The sequence below is a fragment of the Ctenopharyngodon idella genome, chromosome 4 (assembly GCF_019924925.1).
Source record: "Ctenopharyngodon idella isolate HZGC_01 chromosome 4, HZGC01, whole genome shotgun sequence".
NCBI lineage: Eukaryota > Metazoa > Chordata > Actinopteri > Cypriniformes > Xenocyprididae > Ctenopharyngodon > Ctenopharyngodon idella.
The window spans coordinates 10177834-10201001 of NC_067223.1; the positions used below are offsets into that span (position 1 = coordinate 10177834).

A 23168-nucleotide genomic window follows, 5' to 3' on the forward strand; every position below is an offset into this window, starting at 1 on the left:
AACATCCAAGCTATATAATGGCAGTGAACGGCACCAACAAGTATGAGCTGAAGAAAGTGCCTTCATCCACATCCATCCATCATAAACGGGTCCACACGGCTCCGGTGGGTTAATAAAAGCCTTCTGAAGCGAATCAATTGGTTTGTGTAAAAAAAAAAAAAATCCATATCTAGCTTCCGCCAGACCACCTTCCGTATTCAACTTAGGAAGAAAGCGCAATGCCTCTTGCAGTTCAAAAAGCTTACGCTACATCCTACACCTTCCCTATTCAACTTACGGAAAAAGCTTAACTGATGCGACGCCGGTCACACACACACACACACACTGGTATTTTCCTCCATTTTATAAGATGTGTCCTCTATATTTTCTGCAATGCTAAACTATTGTTCATTTAAATCACAACTACAAAAAATTCCCTAAAACTGACAAAACTGACACCATCAGAGATGTTGGGTAATGCATCATGTCACCCTTAAATAAGTGAATGAATGAGATGATGAGTTGCAAACAAAACTATTCCAGCTGGATGTTTTCAAAACAGTGGATAATTCATCAAGCTTTGTGCTCGTATTTATATGCTGGATGAGGTCAGGAAGTCCTGTGTGTATTAATGAGGTACACATGGTGTATTATCTTTTGACACATATGAATATCTTTTGGTCACTCCATCAACAGAATGTTGTTTTCTGAATATACCCATGTGACCGCTAGTCAGTAAATACTGATGCTGCTTATGGTTTTAGGATTGTGTCCCTGACGTGCAAAGAGAAGAGTTATGAATATGTTTGCCTCGCTGTAAATAAGGCCTCAGACAACCTTTTGATTTGTCTTTGAATGGGGAAACGTGATAAAATGCTTGCTTTTCTAGCCCATTCTCCCCTCCAGGGATCAAGGGATAAATGAAGGAATGTCATTTGTAAAGAAGGATCGGTTGCAATCCTCATACACATTGAAGACTGAAGACCAAAATGAGTCCTCCAGCATAGGACAAAGTCTCATCAGTTGGTCCAATTGGTAACTTAACTATCCCAAATATTCAATCAAATGCTCTGTTTACACCTGACAGTAATATTTGTCTGATCACAAGCAGTCAGCCCAGGCACATTAACATACTTTGTGCATGTTTAAGTGTTAGTTCACCCAAAACTGAAAATTCTGTTATTAATTACTCACCTTTATGTCGTTGCAAACCCGTAAGACATTTGTTCATCTCCGGAACACAAATGAAGATTTTTTTGATGAAATCTGCGAGTTTTCTGTCCCTTCATTGACAGTCTACATAACTGCCACTTTCAAGCCACAGAAAGGTAGTAAAGACATCGTTAAAGTAATTCATGTGACTCCAGTGGTTTAACCTCAATTTTATGAAGTGACACGAGTGCTTTGTTTGTGTAAAAAAAAAAAAATAAATACTTTTTTTTAATACAAAATATTAATCTCCAACACGTGTTCACGCAACAACGTCTGCAACGTCTCAACACAACACGCACATGCATTCTGATGCTCGCATGAACGCGCGTTGGACATTAATATTTTGTAAATAAAGTGATAAATTATGTTTTTTTGCGCAAACAAAGCACTCGTGACGCTTCATAAAACTGAGGTTAAACCACTGGAGTCACATGAATTACTTTATGATGTCTTTACTACCTTTCTGGGGCTTGAAAGTGGTAGTTGCATAAACTGTCAATGGAGGGACAGAAATCCCTCAGATTTCATTAAAAAATGTGCTCTGAAGATGAACGAAAATCTAACATATTTTTGGAAAGACAAAAGGGTGAGTAATTAATGACAGAATTTTCATTTTTGGGGGGTGAACTAACCCTTTAACAAACAAGTCTCTGAACAATTGAGAACATATGGAGCAATTTGTTTAATTACGTATGTTCATTTTACAAAAACACAGCTAGCGAATGAGATTTACAAATTAAGAAAACTCACAGCTTGGTAAGTTTTGAAGTCCTGAATCTTTTCAGAAAACCCGCCAGTAACTTACGCTAAACTTATTTACGATTCCTGAAACAGAAAGCGGTTGATGCTCTCTGAAGCTCCAACCAAACAGGAATCCCTATGGATTATGCTGTCATCAGCTCATTATCACTGGAGATACACAGCCATAAAACACATTCATTATGAGCTAGAGATCCACAGAGTCACGAACACTGTCACTCTCTCTTTTTCTTGTTCACTCATTTTCTCTCATTCTGCTTTTTTCCTTTCTGTTGCATCACTTTGATTCAGTTAAGCATGACATCCAAAGAAACCCTTGAGAAGTAGTGAAAATTTCGGAAAACATTTTGGAATAATATATCTAATTCAGTAGCAAAAATAGTGTTTTATTGTTGGTCCATTTAAATTAATCAATTCAATGATTAATTTACATCCCACTCAAAATGTTCATAGATCCTTCTGAAAAAAAGGTACAAAATCTGTCACTGGGGCAGTACTCTTTCAAAAGGTACTATTGTGTACCTTTTAGATACTAATATGCACCGTTTAGGGGGAAATAAGGTACAAAGGTGTACCTTTTGAAAGGGTAACACACCCCCACCCTGCCATGACCATTTTTCTGAGAGTGTAAAAATGTAACAAACTTCATAAGCACGCCGAAAAATTCCTCTTAGACAGATGTGTATATTAGTGTATCCTGCTGAGTTTAGGGCAGGGGATGGTGAGTGTGTGTGTGTTTGTCGCGCATACCTGCACAAAGCTGCACATCACATACTCATCAAACATTGGCAGACTGGGCCTGCTTTCACGGTATATGTGCAGAGTGTATATCGTCATGACGACAGGCTCGGCCTCTGATTCGTCCATCACCAGAATGTTGATTCTGCTGTTGCCCAGGCCAACTGGGTAGTTTGCCATTCTGAAAGAAACAGAGGAAAGTTCTGAGGAACTCAGCATAACTGATCACTTATGCACACACACACACACACCCTTCACTTTTGGGGTTATTCTTGCCATGACAGGGGAGGAGGATTACTGAGGATTAAAACTGGGTCCCAGTCAACAGGTGACCCCTCACTCGTGGACAAATAAGTCTGTGCTTTCACGAAACCTTGAGAAAGGAGAAAGCCCAGACTGCTACAGATATATATATATTTATATATATATATATATATATGTATATAATTATTAAAATATACACTATTGAACATTATAAACAGTGTTCATATCCATGTTATTTGTCATCTGTGTTATTTATTATTATCATTAAACTTTTCTTTATTAAATACCAATTAAAAGCCCAATAGCTTCTTATTGTAATCTTGGGTCAGGGTCAGCTTTAAATATGTACAAATGCTTTTGTTTTCCTCTGCGAGTATTAGAGATTACAGGCTGTAACGGAGTCTAATAGACAGTAATCAGGGGTTTTGAATGTATGTGTGTGTGACTCGCCAGGCATGGGAAAGCAAATTCAGAAATTAATCTGATAAATCAATCAAACAGTGAAGTAAGTTTGAACTGACACATAAGAAGCCAGATCTGATTACCCAGAAAAAAGCAGCGACGGCACTACCGTACCACAGACCCTTTGTTCATTGTTTCCCAGCTCAAGCTGCTGTGTTTTACAACACTGACTGCATGGCTGCATAGTCCACACAGAAAAGTTTCTGTGATTTTATCCACACACAATTAATCTCTTATGCCGAATGTAAAGAATAATTTGAATGCCACAATAATTAAATCTACAGGCCGTTGAGTTTTGTGTTTACCTGGGTCCACGATGCTCGTCCAGGTGAATGTGACAGTGTGGGCTGACTGGTTCTGGCCGGATATGAATGGTGATCACATCAAATGGAACCTCGGCTCGATATTCCTTCATCCATGCGTTAAACGTCGGCATCAGCACCATTGGAGGGTCTGTGTACAACTGCCTCAGGTGGGGATCAACACACCTCCCTTGAAAACAGAAGTAAGTTGATTTTAATCAACCTGCAATAATTAAATGTTAAATACCACAAATAGGCCTATACTTTATGTATTTAATCTCACTTTATTAACCAATGTCTTTACTGCTGACCTTCAATGATCCAATTCAACCATACTAATAAGCAAAACTGACTTTAGATAAACATCACATTTGTGTTTCATTTTTTTGTTTTTACTGTTCAATAGTGCTAAACTTTCTTGTCTGAGCTGCGCCCTCTACTGTACAGGCGTAAATTTGCATTTCCTTCAGCCTGAGGCTTATTTATTTCATTTATGGTGTGAAAGGGCCTTTACATTTGCCAAAAATAGAATAGAAAAAGTAATGTAAAAGTAATGCAAAAGTAACACAACACAACACATTACTTTTCATAAAAAGTAACTAAGTAACGCAATTAGTTACTTTTTAAGGGAGTAATGCAATATTGTAACATTAGTTGTAAAAGTATCTTTCCCCAACACTGCTGATTATCAGCAGTTATTACACTAGTTATGTTTCCATCCACCTATTTTTATGCGCATTTTGGGATATCGCATAAAAAAAAAGCTGAATGGAAACACCAAGATGCACATAAATTCTAAAAATGTGCATAAAAAAAAACGTATGCACTCAAATTAGTTTTTTATGCGATACGAAAACATGCGCATAAACTACAATGGAAACACTTTTACTGAATAAATTCCTTGATGCGCATCAAAAAAGACGTGACTTTGTGATGGCACGGCATAACTGGAACAACTAGCACACCGATCTCGTTGCACAGCATTTGAAATGCTGTTTTGGTCATTGTGTCGTTAAACTGGTTCAGTATAATTCCCTTCCAGAAGCGCCACGCACGATTGCGTTCACAAACATCAGGCATCTGAATGCAAGATGATATGACAGCGCTTACTGTGTTTCATCTGCGTGCTCTGAGGCGCAAGTAATTTATTATAAACAAAAATTATTATATACAGTGTCTTCTACTGCAGCAACTTCCATTTTTCTTAGTGATATTTAGCGCCAGTTTATCAGGAAGTGCCGATTTTGTTTTCTTCGACTCACTGGATGGAAACTGTTCGCAAATGTTTTATTATTATTAAGCAAAAACAGTCGGTGCTATATTATAACAATTCAAATGTGTATTTGTAATTCTTATAGTCAGGTTAATGTTAGCACATGCTACTTGCCTTTTCTTGACAGTGAATCTGATGCCTCTGGGCTCTTTGGCTCATCCAAGCTGCTGGAATTATAGAAAGTACAGCAATTATTAGTAGAAAACTCAACAAGTGCTCTAAAATGGTTTATTAATTCAGGTGATTGGAAGAATGGAACATTTGCAGATTTTTTTTCCAGGAATAGAAAAAGCAAGCCTTTTAGGACTTTCCCCTCCTCATTTTAACACATAAAAACAATCAGTGTTGGCTTGAAAAATTCTCTTAATTTGTTTGAAGCACTTGACATGATAACAATCCTTGCTGCAATTATTCCTTACTGTAGTATAATGCTCAAAGACTGTTATAACTTTGTACAACAGAGCTGTGTGCCAGTTTGGATTCCCCAGCCAGACAGATGCAGACACTTTACTTCCCACAATCCAACATACACACAAACCCAATCATCACAGATAAAAAGACCTTACATGGCACAACAATAAGGTTTTTTTTTTGGTTTTTTTTCCCAGCAGCCCAGATTTTTACTTGCCTTGTAAACATTTTCACTGGCCCCACCACTAACTAACTAACTAACTAACTAAATATGTCAGAAAATATATATTTTATCTTTAGAAAAAGATAAAAGTAAAAAAATTCAATGCAAGAATATCTGAAATGCTATTCTAACATACTTTTAAAGGAAAATGCAAATGTTTATTTAATAGCAATTTCTTTAATTGTAAACCATTCCAAATGTATTATCATCATTGATTAAATAATAATAATAACTAAAAGAGAATAATTCACTCAATAGGGCTTTGGATTTTCTTAGGTTTCTTTACATTAACAGATGGTGTGCGAGAGTGAGAAAATTGAAAAGGAAAAAAAAAGAATATATAAAAGTAAGACATCAGGAGGTTTGGGAGATACTGTGGGAGAAAGACTGTAAAATAAATGTTTTGACTGGACTGCAGATGACCCAAAGCACCACAGGCTTAAAACAGGACATCACTAAGGATGACTGAATACAAAACAATGTTTTGTATGAAATGATCTCCGGACACTTGCAGAATTTTTGCTATGCCTGCAGCATAACTCGTAACTCATCGCTGGAGAAAGAATAAGTCTTGATGATATGATCTGGGGAATCTGCAAATGTGTTACGTTGTGCAAGTATGTGTTTGTGTGCGTGTAACCTTTCAGTCTGATGTCTTCTCGTGTAGTAAAGGCTGAGCTCTTGGAGCAGGGCCATGAGAGCTGGTCTCCATCCATAATCCTGTGCGCTGTGGGACTCTCCCTGGATTAGATCATGGCGGAGATCATCAGGAGGAGGAGATATAGGGTACAGCTGCCAACACACACACACACACACACACGATTTATTTAACAGACAAAAATGCACAACAGGGACATACAGGTTTATTATGTGATAAGTTTACATGTAAAAACCCTTCAGAAATGTATTAGTCTGATTAAACATCACATGAAGTCAAATTCAGTTACATTTATGCCTGTTTATCCATATTAATAAGCATTGAAGTCATAGATACTATAGCTAATACAGTATGAGCATCTTTAAAAGTGCATATGTGTCTTTACCAGCTGAAAGGGTCCTGGTCTCTTAAGGTGCTGATTAAACTGCTGCAGTAAATGCATCTCATCTGGAGGCAGACACAGACCGTTTGGCCCCTCACAGACACCGTACTGCAGCACAAGTTCAAATAATTAGACAACAATGATAAAAACTATTGACGTGCATGGAAAAAAATAACTGTATTTTACAAAGCAACAAAGAAGACAAGGAAATTGAACTAAATAAAATCAAATTGACTGTTTGTAAGGCATGGAAAATGACTTATTTGACATTTTAATTCACTTTGGCCTCATTCTTGAAACACAAGCAGAACAAATTTCTTTTATGAAACCATTCTTTGGACTGAACTTAATGCATTGATTATGGAAATGGGTTTATAAAATTAGTTCTACTCATGTTTCATAAAATCCTTTTAAATATACATATGTTTAAAATCACACAAACTCACATGACAAGACTGTCATTATATCAGTGGCCTAAAAAAGAGGTTTTATTTTATATGGAGCAAGTTGCCTCATGGGGGAAAACATGTTAAGATCATATGACTTGCCGAATGCAAATTCCATCTCGGTAAAAGCTGTTATTGGACACTTTATTCCTTCTCACAGAATAAGCTTTCTGAAAACATGTGTCTACATCCACTCTAACAGGAGTCAGGACATACATACATATATACATATACATATATAAACTGTTAATTAATTAACTAGCATTTGGAAATATCAGGACACACTGATGACCGTTTTACCTTTTGGGTCTCTTCCTGCATGTTAAGTGATGAACTGGGCTCTATGGCCTCACTGTTGCATACTGGGAAAAGCAGTTTCAGCACATCCTCCAGCATATACTCTTTGGCTATCTGTCCGTCAAAGTGAGGGTCCTTCATTCCATCAAAGTGTAGATCAGTCTGAAGCTGAGACAGAAAAAGAGCGGACAAATAATAAACATGAATGTGTATTGATATGCTGCCCTCTAGTGGTCATATTGAGAGCTTGCGTGGGAGATCATGGATGGGTGTTCATTCTAACCTTCACCACCACTGGACGAAGAGAAGCGTTATAGTGCAATGTGAAGGTCATTAACTGAAAACACAGCTTACACCTATAAGAAACAACACAAATATACAAAATATTACACATTCAGCTGATCAACATATATATCATAAAATCATATAGTATACAGTACACCCAAAAGTATTATTAATAAATTATAATAAACGAAATATCAAATCAATGGCTTTTAAATTAAATACAGGACAAACACAGTTTTATTCCTGCATTAAAAAAAAAAAAATTATCAGGTTTAAATATTTTGGTAAGGTCAACATTAGTTAACTACATTCATCCTATTCTTCTGCAATCCAGAATAGCTGCACAGCTGAAAGGTCTGTTTGAGATGCGCCCTCTACTGTACAGGTGTGAATTTGAATTTCCTTCAGCCTGAGGCTTATTTGAAGAGTTCCATTGCAAAAACCTCTAAAGGTGATGATACACGGGGCAACTTTTTGAGCAATGTCGCCGAGCGATGATGCTTGGGCACTTTCCCATTGAGAATGGGCAACAAATTTCTATCTGGATACTTAGATCAAAATTTGTTGCCCATTCTCAATGGGAAAGTGCCCAAGCATCATTGCTCGGTGACACTGCCCGGCAACATTGCTCAAAAAGTTGCCCCGTGTATCATCACCTTTAAGTCCGTCTGACATGTTTTCTTTTAAATGAACAGTCTCCAACGTTAAGGTTCAATAATTTCACTTTAATGGCAATGAAAAGGTTATTAGTCAGTTATTGAAATGCCTTATTTTCAAAAATGTCACTTTAGTCAATTCACTGGTATTTAACAAATCCACCTCTCTGGACAACAAAATGTCAGTTTCTGTCAGTTTTACAGCAGAAAAAGTTACTCGCTACTCTTGAAATCCTGTCATTGCCACTCTAACGATGGACAAAACATGATAAAAATTTGCAGCTCGGCAATTGAAAGCCGGCTCATATGCACGCTGTTCCTCTTGAAATCATATGATTCGATTCACATCTTCCGATTGGCTCTTCTGTGGACTTAGAGGCTTTTCTGCCAAAGGGAAGTGGCGTTTAGCGGTTTCTGCCAATGAACTGATATTTCTAAATGGGCTGATACTGGGATTTAGCGGATTTGAAGTGAAAGTATTTGTTGAACGTATACTATGTGCGGAGAGCATTCGCTCAATATCATTATCTAATTTTTGATGTAGGTGCTGTTTAGAGCATCTGAACTTTTATTTTATTTTTGTTATTAAAAAAAAACAAGCAAGCCCAGCCCAGATGACAAAAAGTAACACAAAGTAATGTATCACATTACTTTCCATAAAAAGTTCCATAAAACTTTTTTTTAGGGAGTAACACAATATTGTAATAAATTACTTTTAAAAGTAACTTTCCCCAACAAATATATCAATCATTGTTAGATAACGTACTATATTATTGAACTGTATTACTGTAAAGTGTTACCTGTATTTTTATAATCTGTTGAATCTGTTGTTATATAACAACAACAGATAAATTTTTTAAAATGTAAGTATATGGGCAGTTTCTGGATGACGTGTTTATAACCTGGGTGAAGAGCTGCTCTCCTTTGTGGATAATAGGGCAGCTTTCAGGATGTCGCTGATGACATGATTCATGTGATCAATGGCTTGATGAGAGAGCAAAAGACCCAGTCTTTCTCTAAAGAATACCTGCAACTGAAAGAGAGAGAGAGGTCTAAATCAGTCTGACACAGTACATAAACTCAAAGATGAAGAGCATCAATAACAGAGAGATCTCATCAGTCCATCATTCAGCATCTGCTCAGTCTCTCTAAACAGATTGAGCAGAACACTGCAATTTCTACACTACAAAACCTGTTCATCAATACTGATTTAACTGCGGTCACTAAGACAAAAACTCTTCCACATGGACAAGAGACTTTATCCTTAATAACTCAATCTCCACTAGGTGGCGACACAACTCATACTAAAACTTGTTGACAGTTTACGGGTTATTGACAATACAAATTCATTTAAAATTTTTTAATTAAATTAAAGTCAGAATTTGTACATTTTCCTATTCAGCTTGTGTCAAGTTAATAATTTTGCATGGAGTTCAGTCTATGGAGTTAATAGTAACTTTATTAAATTTCAATGTTTGATTTCAAGATCATTTAGTGTACAGTAAAAAAAAATTAAATATGCATTTGGTATGTTAACTTTGTGAGAGATTTGTACACAGTATCAAAACATTAAGTCACGTGAGAGAAACCGTTCTATTGTACAGTAGTACAACAGACAGAAGTTGATGAGCCCAGCTGAAGAGTAATGACAGATCAGTACCATTAGAGGGCAGTACAAGAACAATTGTTTCCATTTTGTGTAATAACATTCCTACACCACACAAAACCATTTTAATTAGGATCTACCATAGACATCAATTGATTTTTACATTAAAACCAATTATATCTTGACAATAATAATATATATTATTTATATAGTTTTTTAATGAGGATGTCACTAAAGGGAGATTTTGTCACAATGACACACTGTTGTACACAAGCGGAAGCAGTCCAAGACAGTTTTGCATTAGATAGTGATCTATATCACACACACACACACACACACGCACACACACACACACACACACACACACACACACACACACACACACACACACCAAGGACCAGAGGGGAATGATCAGACTTTTATTAGAGACTTTATAGTGATCTGCTTGTTTGTCAGGACTCTTTTATCAGCCATTGAAACTCAGTAAACATGATCTGTCTTTTATTAGATCTCAATGTGCCCTCCAGCTGTTTACAAGACTCTGACTGAAGCCTCTAAAGTAATCTGGCATTACATACACACAAACTCACACACACACACTGTAATGAAAGCAGTGTTTCACAGCTGTGGAGGCCTAATAAACATCACATGGGATATAAATGCTTAGCCAAGCCTTCATCATCAGTAAACTGCAGCGCAGGGATATAAACTGCAATATTAAGACCGGAGAAATCACATCTGATCTGATTTAAAAATATAAATGCTTATCAAAATAGCTAAAAGGCACCTAATAATGATTTCTAAGCTCATTTGAGTATTGAGATGCAGATATTGTTTTATTTAAACTGTAATAGTTTTACAGCTTTCACTCAAGAGAAAATGTTTCCTTACCTCGATAGCATAACTAGTTTTATCCCGGTGGATTTTAACCAAGGCTGTGCGGTGGACAAAAGCGGTCAGCGGTGTTGCCGAGGTGACCAGGATGTATACATTTACGGTGGCATTCAGGCCCTGATTGTCTGAGTGTGTGATTGGCTGCCTCCTATAGGATACAATCACAACAACTCTGAAGTGAAAATCAGCTTCGCAACATTTTTGGTTGGCCATTTCCCTCAGATGTGGCATGACTTACTGTTGATCTTCAGCAGTATTTGGGGTTCCCTCTTGTGGAGATGAGGAAAAAGCACAGGCTGAAGGACGTATGGGTAATGTCATTCCTGAGATGAAAAACAGAAAGCAGAGGAGGATAAAGTCAGACACATTGATTTTCTCTGTGAGGAAGACACATTGCACATGCATTGACATGAAGGCCAAAACTACTTTATTTCTTTCCACAAAGACCTCCAGACATCTGTCTAGAGATCCCACGTTAGAGAAACGTTGAGTCTCACCACGTTTCTCACATGCAGGTTTTGCTTCTGTGATAAATAAACTGAAGCTCTGTTCCAAAACATAGTGAGCTGTCTTACTGCTAACCGTCGACACGAAGCAGCAACATAATCTCATAAGTGATTGATTTTGAACTCCCTACATAGGCAGTAACTGCAAAACAAACATGAAGTGCACAAAAGATTTTAATCTCAGATGATTTATATAGAATTTGACGTTAGCATGGTGCCAAGCTAACAGCATGCTAGTCATACAAAGTCACAACACATAAATATTTGGTAAAAAAGTCCAAGTTTATTTATAATTAACATTTTTCTCGCTTCATCTGCCATGTTGGAATGACTTTCAATGTCGCAATGCATTCCTTTCTCCATGAAAATGTGCAATTCTAACTAGAATTTGTTTAAAACAAGGTAGAGTTTTAAATGCTTTTGAAAGAAGTCTCTTCTGCTCACCAAGGCTGAATTTATTTGATCAAAAAGAAAGCAAAAACATTGATACTGTGAATATTATAATTTAATATAACTCTCTTCTAGTTTAATATATTTTAAATTGTAATTTATTTATGTGATGCAAAGCTGAATTTTTAGCATCATTACTTCAGTCTTCGGTGTCACATGATCCTTCAGAAATCATTCTAATATGCTGATTTGCTGCTCAAGAAACCATGATACATTTTTCATGATTCTTTAATGAATAAAAAGTTAAAAAGTACAGCATTTATCTGAAATATATATATTTTTTGTAACAGCGCAAAAGTCTATAGTCACTTTTGATAAATTTAATACATCCTTGCTGAATAAAAGTACTAATTTCTTTTTTAAAAATCTGACCCCAAACATTAGAACGGTAGTGTATATTTTGCAATTTGGACACATTCTCAATGGAAACATTGTTAACAAAGAGACTACATAATTTCATTCACTACTGAAACTCCCAGAAGTTGCTTTCAGGTCCTGTTTCTACCTGGTATTAAAGGGATAGTTCACCCAAAAATGAAAATTCTGTAATCATTTACTCACCCTCAAGTTGTTCCAATTCTGTATAAATGTCTTTGTTCTGCTGAACACAAAGGAAGATATTTTGAAGAAAGTTTGTAACCAGGCCGTTTTGGGGCACCATTGACTTCCATAGTAGGGAAAAAAAATACTATGGAAGTCAATGGTGTCCCAGAACTGTTCAGTTTCCCACATTCTTCAAAATATCTTCTTTTGTGTTCAACGGAACAAAGAAATTTATACAGGTTTGGAACAACCTGAGGGTGAATAAATGATGACAGAATTTTCATTTTTGGGTGAACTATCCCCTTTAAGATGCGTTTTAGTCGATCGGATGCTAAATACAGGTGTAAACAGGGTGTGAAACGTTTTGAGCTTGTCCACTTTTGGCCACTTCCAGAAATGGTCCAAAATGCATTAGACCTGATTGCTTTCTTAGTGTAGACGTTCATGTGTTCGAATTTGTTCCACCAGCCACTAAAGACCGCCTACTCTCCACCTTCTGACCTAATTCGTAAAAATTATGGGAAGCGCGCTAGCCAGATGGGATTTAAACTTTGTCGGCTGAAGACCCAATTTTGGTTTGAAGATGAAAAATGTACCAAGCACAATGTTCTCTCACCATTCCTGATTTCTAACATGCGCTCACAGTGTTCGGTGTGGTCTTGCGGCTGTCGGAGCAGAAACGGAAGCTGATATGTAAATTGTGCAAGTTTATTTTGTCCATTAGATCGAAAGATCTGAAAAAACCCATACATTTACCCACCCATAGACCCTCCCCTTGAAGAAATCAGGACAGAAGTGGTTGAAAGTGGACAAAAGAGAGATTAAAATACCAGGTGGAAATGGGTTTGTGTCTCCCTCATCTACCTGTGATCCAATTGACCAAAATGCATCGTAATACCAGGTGGAAACAGGGCCTTAGAGTGACATGTGCCAGACGTGACACAATAAAACAACCAGCAATAAAAGCTTCCTCTTGCAGTTTTTGTCCAAAGCAGCCAAAATCGCAACAAGTAATGGGTCACAAGTCATTTTGTCAGTCTCTTCAGTTCGTATTTCTGTGGCGATGCACAAGGCTCCATTGTTAGAGCCAGATCACGGTCCTGTGAGACCATTTGCATTATGGATAGGATAATTTGATTGCAACTAACCTAATTCAAGACCAATAGAAGTCAAAGTGTGTGCAGTGTGCAAATGTGTGCGTTTACTAGGCTTCATATCAACACATGCACAGCTCAGCATTTCTGAGTGAGTGAGTGAATGATCTGGCACTGCTGTGCGAAAGAAAATTCCTTCACTGATTCCAGTCCCCGCGTCACCATTTAATCAGAAACACACACGTCTCTCCAGCATTTGAGAAAGGATGCCACCACACCACTGAAGCAATACTTAATACTCTCAAACATCTCCACAGTACACATCTCCAAACCGTATTCAGTTAACCCTCACACCACACCAGCCTTGGGCCCCGTTTCAAACCCCAAACCCTAACGAAACACTTGGAAAAACATCAGGATCTCCGTAACCCGCGCATCTGCCAAAGTCCTGGTCACTCCCAACCCAAGTGTGTGAGCTACACATTCAGCTTGGTCACTGACCCGTCCATGTCATGTGTATATTTGTGCACCCTACCTTCAGATATGATTATAAAGAGGACACAACCTTGCCTAGCCAAACCCCACACACCAGGACTCAATCGTTCATGTTTCTGTGGGCGACGGGCCAACAGGAAGGACAATATTGTTTCAGAGCTGGAGACAAAGCTTTCTTTTCTGAGGCTGGGCGGTCTTGATGCCACAGGGGCAGCGGATGAAAAATCGGTCATTATTGTCACAAAACATAGGCACTGTTATCCTCCATCTTTGAGGTCTTTCAGAAGTGATGATCATAATTGGTTTAAAGTAGTCAAATTAAGCATGATCAAGTTCAAAGAGCTTTGTTAATATGGCATTCTCCTGACATATAAGAAAACTCACTGGCTGTTATTAAATGACATTTATGATGTGCACTTACCTTTTAATATCCATGCAACAGAGAGTTGCATATCACCCTTGACACTGACCTTTATAAGTAATTACAGAGAAAACCTTAAAACACTCCAATACACTGCTGACAGAAGTGAGTCACACACATACACACACACATACACACACAGCACTGTTAGAGATGTTAAATTGAGAATGGACATTGTTTTTCCAACCAATTTAAATGATGAAGCTTTATTATAAAGGGTTTTTTAAAAAACAATAAATAAATAAATAAGAACTGTTTCACTCCATGTAATGAAAGCCAATGGGATCCAAAGGGGTTGGTAATTCGTCCTTCGCCGGGAGTTTGATTGACAGGCGATCTGACCAATCATGACACTAAATACGCCATTTTGTCTGATAAACAAACCAGACAGGAGAGTTAATAAATTAACGTCGTGGACTTGAACTTTGTGTGTTTCTTGAACTAATGTCTTTCTGCGGTTGAAACAACATACCTTCTAATGTTAATTCATGTTTATTACTAGTAGGAAGAGATGCTTGGTTCACGTGCCACTTGAACTGAGACGCTACAGCGATCTGTCACAACACATTAAAGAGCCACAAAATGGTAGCCTATTTATTGTTTGAATTTATTAAAAAAGCTGAGACTTTGTTTCATACCAAAAGTAACTCTGTCTTGTCTGTCGGCACGTTGTCAGTGTCTTTTATTGCTCTGTGATGTATTTTTCACTGTATGAGAACATGATGTGTGGCGTGAGAGCCATGGCTTGTTGGACATAGCAACAGTAACTAAGGGGTGTGGGTCTTTGCGAAGGGTCAATTGAAATAAAAACTGAAATAAAATAAAATATAAAAAATATAACATAAAAAATAAATATAAAAAAAATGTATTAGAAAAACAACTTAAATGAAAATTAGAAATGTTGCCATGCCAAGTTTAAGGCCCCATTTACACTAGTGCATTTTCGTTTTAAAATGCATAACCTTTGTTACAGTTACGCCTGTCGTTTACACTACTCTGGCGTTTTTCGACCCTTGAAAACGGAGATTTTCGAAAATACTGCAGAACCTGCTTTAGTTTGAAAACACTGAGGTTGTGTTTCAGTGTAAACGGACAAAAACGGAGACTTTTGAAAACGCTCTGCGTATCCTTGACGACCATGTAAACAATAACATGGAGACTGAACTGCAATCTTTGCTGGCTTTGTTGTCATTTTTAGCAGCCATTGTGCAGTTAAACTCTGCATTTTTTAATACTGCATCTACCTACATGCGCAAGAGGCAACTGTTTACACTTGTACGCACATGCCCAGTGTGCATGAACGGTCATGTGACATGCGTTTTCGGTCGTGTAGTGCAGACGGAGATTGCTTCCGAAACGCTGTGGAAACGCCAGTGTAGATAAGCATCGTTTTCATTTTAAAATGCCGTTTTAAAACAAAAAAGCACTAGTGTAAACGAGACCTAAGTTGATGTACTGAAACTGAAATAAAAATAAATTAAAGGTAAAAAGAAAAATGACAAAAGCACATACAATTACTAAAGCTTAATTTCAAATTCAAATGAAAATTGGAAAGATAAAAAAATCTAATTCAAAATATTAATAAATACTATAATAGTATGTAACTAACACTAAAGTAAAGCACCCCATTTACTTTCATTAGATGGAAGTGTTCAACAAATGAAAGAAAGTCATTCAGGTTTGGATCAACATGAAGTTGAGTAAATGATACGAAAATTTTTATGAAATGTCAACTTCTTGCAAAACTGTGTTACATTGTTTTAGAAGACTTGGAATATATCAGACATGTCGTATGGGCTACTTTTATGGTGATTTTATGATTCTTTTTTTAAACCCAGCTTACTGGACTGCTTTTGTCGTACAGAAAAGAGAAACATGAACATTCTGCAAAACTTCTCCTTTTTTGTTCAACAGAACAAAGTCATTCAAAACTTAAAAAAACTACTTATGTCATGTTGTGGCTGCAAATATCAATGTCTCAGTATCCGTGTTAAAAAAAAATGCTTGGAACATTCTTGCTCACCTGACAACTGGCTGTCCGTCAAAAACCGGCAGACTCCGCCCATGTCCAGAAACGCTCCAGCAAAGGCTGGTATTATGTTAACCTGTGTGAAGAGGTCAGAGTTTAACAAAGACCACCCTGATGGATAGTTTAAAAACATTTAAGACAGTCTTTCGATAATGCCTTAAGATCCTGTGAGATGACTAATGGCCTACGAGCGAAAGAGATTTAATAACCGACACAGTAAGTAGCAGTTGTTCTTGGATCACCTCCAGAACCATAACTGGCCCAAGAGACTCGCAACAGCTGGGATATTTAAGCAAATCTGATCATTATATGAGCATTACTAAATACAGATTTCAGATGAATTGTGAGTAAAATACAAGAATGGCTCAGGCTCTTTATATGTTTTCTGCATTTAGCGAATGAGCTCAGAGGAGTTGAGGATGCTGGAATGTTTTACTGCATTCTGGTTTCTATAAACATTCCCTTTGAACCTCTGGACCAGATCTTATTTCACATGCATTTCAAACAAAAAGCATTTGGCATAAGCACTTGGCTTTTGTGTTTGATTTTCCTTCTCAGTTTCAGATCTATTATAGACCATATTTTTTAAATAATTGTGCATAACATTGCATCATAAACAGGAATCTCTTCAAGAGCTCTGGATGTGATTTCAGTCAGATAGGGAGTGGGTGGTCTTACCCTCTGGTAGTGCTGCGGATGGGCGAAGTTGATTTTTCGCAGGCAACTTTTTTCAGAGCCCTTTAGACATAGCAAGACAGACCAGTCTCTTCCATCTGTGTTCAAGAGAGAGTATATTTAGCAAGAGATGAAGAAAAAAAGTGATGACAGTTTGCCAAAAACTGATGATTAAGGCAGAAAAGCGCACACACACACACACACACACACACACACACACACACACACACACACACACACACACATATTTTGGGGGGGCTAAATCTAATTATTTTTTTAATAAAGTTCATTATTATTTATTACTACTATAGATGAACCCAAACCCTATTCCTAAACATATATTTTTTTTTATAATTTAAAGGCCCCATTAAATACATATATATATATATATATATATATATATATATATATATATATATATATATATATATATATATATATATATATCAAAAGTTTGTCAGTATTTTTTTTTTCTTTCTTTTCTTTTCTTTTACTTTTTTCAGCAAGGATGTGTTAAATTGATAAAAAGTGATAGTAAAGATTTATATTGTTAGAAAATATTTCTATTTTGAATAAATGCTGTTCTTTTTAACTTTTTATTCATCAATGAATCCTGAAAAAAAGTATCACAGGTTCCAAAAAAATATTAAGCAGCACAGCTGTTTCCAACATTGATAATAACTGAGTATCAAATCAGCATATTACAATTTCGTATTACAATACGATTTCTGAAGGATCACGTGACACAGAAGACTGGACTAATGGCTGATGAAAATTCAGCTTTGCATCACAGAAATATATTAGATTTTAAAGTATATTAAAATAGAAAAACATTATTTTAAATTGTAATAATATTTCACAATATTACTGTAAAGTTTTTGAAAGAGACTTCTTTCAAAAACATTACAAACAGTAATGTTTCCAAACTTTTGACCAGTATTGTGTTTTGTGAGAGTGTGTGTGTGTGTGTGTGTGTATATATATATATATAAAATGAATAGTTTTTTCAAATGAAGATGTCCCTGAACGTTGCATAATAATAATAATAAAATAACAAATAGGCTAATATTTACATACTAATTGTTTTTATTAAAATATAATTTTTGAATATCTTTACATAAGTTTAGGATATTTCTGTTTTCAACAACAAATGTTGAAATAATTTTGTTGATGAAAGAGTACATTCCTGAATGTCTCCAAAGGGAGGTTTTGTCATATTTAGCTCGCTTCTAGGGACAATGGTCCCCAAAATATAGCTAAGTAAACACCGAAAAGTAACACAAAAACTTAAGTAAGGCTGTCAGTATTTTCATAATATGAAGATAAGGAACAAAGCTTAAGGCTCGGAAAAATCTAAGTTCTAATAATAAAGACGGCCAATAGTTGTGAAGTCCTTTTACAGACCTAAAAATGAGGACAAAAGTGGATTACATAACGCTGTGGCAACACAGCGCAGTCAGGAAGAAACTGAGACACAGCCAATTTTCCTTTTGCTATAAGATTGCCTTCATGTATACTTTACATTCTTTTAACTTTTTAATTTCTTTTGTACAGCTTTGAATTAAAGGAGGGACCCGTTCATGGTTTCAAACAAAACATCAAAGACATGTAACCCTCTATACGACCTACACAATCTCTGCATGCAAACACACATGATTTACGAGTGGCGTTTTTAATTCACCAAATGCTAGACCAGAGGTTCAGACGTCCAATTAGCCATCCAGCAGTCACAATATGGTCAGTCCACTTGAAACAGGATATATTAAGGCACATGACGGGTCATATCCTGAGCCTCATTACATGACAGCTTGATTAACCGACCAGAAATAATTCAAATAAATAAATAAATACAATTATTATTGTTGCTGCTGCTGCTGCTGTTGATGATCCAGGAACAACTTGGTTAAATCAAGTTTGTAATGTTTTTAATGCATAAGAAATTTGAACCACTGTTTATTGAGCTAATAAAACTTCTTTAAATTCTTTGAGAGAGAGACAGAGAGAGAGAGAGAGAGAGAGAGAAAGGGGAAAAGGCACATCTGGTAGTTATTGTGGTAGTCAGCAGTGCTCCAGGAAATGAACTGGTGTGTATTTGGCATAAAGTCCAAATAATTTGTGCCTGAGTGCCGTCCCAGCCCAAACAACAGGAAGTACTGTTTATAGCCAAAAGGAATCATGGGAAATCAGCCTCCATGTCCCTCCTGATACGATCATGATAATTTCAGCTCATTCTGCATTCAAATAACGCTGTTAACAGCTCATCGTTTCTAATCAATTCCATGCATTTTAATTCTTCTGCTTCACTTTATTCCCATAGTGTCCTGTGGAGTTCCAGGCCAAAGCCTAGACTACAGCCTGTGGCTACTGCATACTAAACAGCCCATAGTTAAATAAGCATCTCCATTAGTCTCTACTGACTACATAACTGTCACCACATGTAAATCTACGATCAAACACTTTACACACATACATATACACAAGCGCTATCTTAGATGTTTAATGTGCCAGTCATGGAATAGCACTGGAAAGCTCACTGATGCCTCCAGCATTCTTGGCATTAGGATGAGTGTATGTTTTATCAGTAGTGCCTATGTGTATGTTTCTGGTTAAGTTGTTTGGGTGGAGCTGTTGGCCTGATGACCTCAATGTTTTTGATGTTGTTGCCAGGCCTGTCCGTCAATCTGACTGACAGTTGTCGACAAACTGTGTTATTCCGCACAGGCAAACAAACACCTGCTCAGTTCCTCAGTTAATTTTATAAAATAAATAAATATATATATATTTTTTTAAATAAAATAAAATAAAATAAAATAAAAATAATAAAGTGGTATACAAAAATATTAAATCATTTTGAATATTTAAAGTAAATGCATTTATAATGTTACAAAATATTTATTTTTTAAATAAATGCTGTTCTTTTGAACTTTCTATTAGTCAAAGAATCCTGTAAAAAATTCTAGGTCTATGTAAACACCTCATTGACATTGTTATGCTGATACCATAATTTGTCATTCAATGTATAATATATAGCCTAATGTATATTAAATTGGAAAAATGGAAAATAGAGGCATTTTATTAGTAGTCTCAGGCGTTTGGACCTCACTGTGTTTTGTTTGTATTTATTCACCTACAATAATGTGTCATTACATCATTCATTCAGCAAATATGGTTTTCGAAAAGACTTAAAAAACACTTTTATATAAAAAACTATTGTTTATTTTTTAAGAAAGGGCTCAAAATCACATTTAACAACCTCAATTTGTGGTAATAAAGTTGCATAATGCTACTTTATGCATCAATATAAATATCAGGGTGAATTATGACATAACCAAATATCAATGGTTGGCGCTATGTGCGTCAAAGACATTTACAGAAACTAAACAGCACAGTTTGCTAAAGAGGCCTCCATCTCAATAACCTCTCTGTGTCCAGTCACGACCTGGAGGAGGTGGGGAGGAGGATTTTAGGACCCCAGCTGTGACCGTAAAGAGACCAAATTAACCCCTGAATCACCTGACGGTGGATAGGGAAAACAACAATCCTCTGAGATCAGGAGCTAGCAGCACACAACAGTGCAGTTTATTACACGACTCTCTGGAATACTTCTGATTGGTCAATCGCAGCATTCTGCGGTCAAATATTTTGTATAATGACCACTTAACTATATTTGACTGTCTCTCTCCCTGGTAGTGTTGTCAAAAGTACAGACTTCGGTACCAAGTCGGTACTGAAATTTTAAAAATGTGACGATACCAGCATTTCCCCCTAGCCTTTTGAGCGCTGTTGAGCGGATTCTTAAACACCTCTGATTGGCCACTGTGTTCATGCACTCAACAGATATGTCTGTGATTGGCTACAATGATCAACGCTTCAAAAACATGTTGTAAATAGACAGCTTTGACGCTCTTCACCGAGCGCTTTTGACAACACTAGTCCCTGGATACCAATCAATGATACCTCACACAATACACACAACATTGTTGAAGACACACGCACAACAGTCAAATCAGGGTTGGCTAGGAATACATGCATACTATGACTATACAGTATATGATGTGGTCTACATACTAAGAAGATTATGTAAAACTGAGGAGTATTCAACAATAAACATTTCAAACAGTAGCATGCTACATTGTTGTCACATGACAACAGCGAGGAGTGTCAATCTTGAAAATAACAATTACTTTTCATTTTTGGAGTAAAACAAAAATCCAGTTCAATCAAAAGACAACAAAATTATTGAGAATTATATTGAGAAAAAAAAAACAGTTTCCAGTTTATTCTTCACATTAGAAATGGAAAAAGTCGTTGCATTTGCACTGTGCTTTGGTTGTATACCACACATTTTTGTGAATATAGTAGAATATAGTAGTTCCATGCATCCAGAAAATTTGCATACTGTGATACGAGGTTCAAAAATAGAAGTTGGTAGCATGCCAGTCCAAACATACCCAATCTGTCCTGAGCCCATACAGTTTTAAGCATGCATGCATATGTATGTGTGGAAAGCACATTAACATCATACGCTTACCATTTTTAGTATGCATTATGTATTCTGTGCATAATATGCACAAAATGTTCTGTATGTATAATTAAACATAGACATCCTATTACATGTATTGAAATGTGTAGTGACAATACACCACATAGAATACTATATCCCATTATGCAATGCAGTTACTTGAGCTTACATTTTCAGGGCGGCAAATGAAACAAGTAATTTCAGCCATATTTCAACACACAATTGAATTAAAAATGCTAAATTACGATATTTACAGTACAGCATATTAGAAATAACAACCAGATGTTACTTGCTGAATGAGGTCATGTGACAACCATGTAGTATGCTATAGATTGAAGTGTTGATTGTTACACTTTTGTCACATACTAGAAGACAAAAATTGACAGCATTCAGTGTAGTAAGTAGTTCGCTAGGTTACACACAAAAGGGCAGGATGTTGCTCTCTCACCTCTTCTGTCCTGTCTGAGTGAGGCGCTGGTCTCTGCATAACGGGCCTGATCCACTCGATAACCCTGCTGCTGAAGGACTCTCTGGTATAATTGGACCTCAGTATCTGTCGGAGCATGTTGGCCTGCAAGAATAATGGCTTTTCCCGCACAGCTGCGTTTAGAATGATGCACCTGGGAGAGAAAGAAACAAGGAACTGTTTAGCAACTACTCTTTTACATTTGCACTTAATGTTACTTCTTTTAAAACTTTAAAAATGTACAATAAACCTGATTTGTAAGTTACAAATAACAGGGCTCAAACTATCCTTTGTCACATGTGAGGATCACAACACCAGGGGCTAATCAGAAAGGCAGCCAAGCATTTCAAAAGTACCCATAATGCAGTCTAGCGTGGTAATGACCTCTACGGGCCGTCAAGGTAGGGAGGAGGGTTGAACCCTGTTTTTGAGAGCAGGATTAGATCAGAGTATAGAGTTCAGATGCCTGGACATATTCAGAGTTTCAGGTGATGGCTACTGCACAGGAGTGGGATAAGGTTTAGTTTAGCACCCGAGGAAAGTTTGACAACATGAGTCTTATTAAAAGTCAAATTAAACATAGCACACGATCATCCAGTTCCATGTTGCGTAACAGATTCAGAGGAACACAGCGTTTTTTGGGCAGAGCTTCAACAGAGTGTGTGACTGGGGAAGGGAGGGGAGCATTTCCTCTCCTTCAGCATGGATGATACTGTTTCCTTTTCTTTGCTCTCTGTATGTGTTCATCTTTTTCTGCAGTCGTGCTGTGCTGTTCTTTCTCGCTCTCTCTCAGTGGTCCACTCCTCCTCTCCTTGTAAATGTTTCCATCTGGGAGCTCAGGCACATTAATGAAAGGGTCCTAAATGGCCAAAGTCAACCCCTGCACCCCATTATTTGCTCATTTAGTTCTCAAAACAGACCCTTTACCATTGCTCATATAAGTTAACAGACCTAAACAACTTTGACAAATCATTATAAGAGAATATAGTGGAATAAAATTAAATAAAATAAATAAAATAAAAGGGTTAGTTATACATTAAGTAATATTTAATGTTTAAATATATTTATAATTAAGAATTATATTTACATATAATCATAATAACAATAACAACATTATTAT

General features: G+C 36.6%; 1 protein-coding gene across 2 annotated transcripts in view; it reads right to left on the bottom strand.

The window, feature by feature from the left end:
* cped1 (cadherin-like and PC-esterase domain containing 1) overlaps positions 1–23168 on the bottom strand; it is a 57521-nt gene that overhangs the window by 26083 nt on the left and 8270 nt on the right. Inside the window, exons 2-14 of one of the 2 annotated variants that reach the window (XM_051891275.1) lie at positions 22031–22202; positions 17064–17158; positions 16380–16461; positions 11086–11170; positions 10845–10995; positions 9250–9380; positions 7690–7762; positions 7410–7574; positions 6667–6771; positions 6264–6415; positions 5104–5153; positions 3720–3906; positions 2701–2869 (exon numbers count right to left, since the gene is read on the bottom strand). In XM_051891275.1, the coding sequence (XP_051747235.1) occupies positions 2701–2869; positions 3720–3906; positions 5104–5153; positions 6264–6415; positions 6667–6771; positions 7410–7574; positions 7690–7762; positions 9250–9380; positions 10845–10995; positions 11086–11170; positions 16380–16461; positions 17064–17158; positions 22031–22202 (1617 nt within the window). Of the gene's footprint in view, positions 1–2700; positions 2870–3719; positions 3907–5103; positions 5157–6263; positions 6416–6666; positions 6772–7409; positions 7575–7689; positions 7763–9249; positions 9381–10844; positions 10996–11085; positions 11171–16379; positions 16462–17063; positions 17159–22030; positions 22203–23168 lie in introns of both variants that reach the window. The other variant, XM_051891274.1, reaches the window with a different exon arrangement.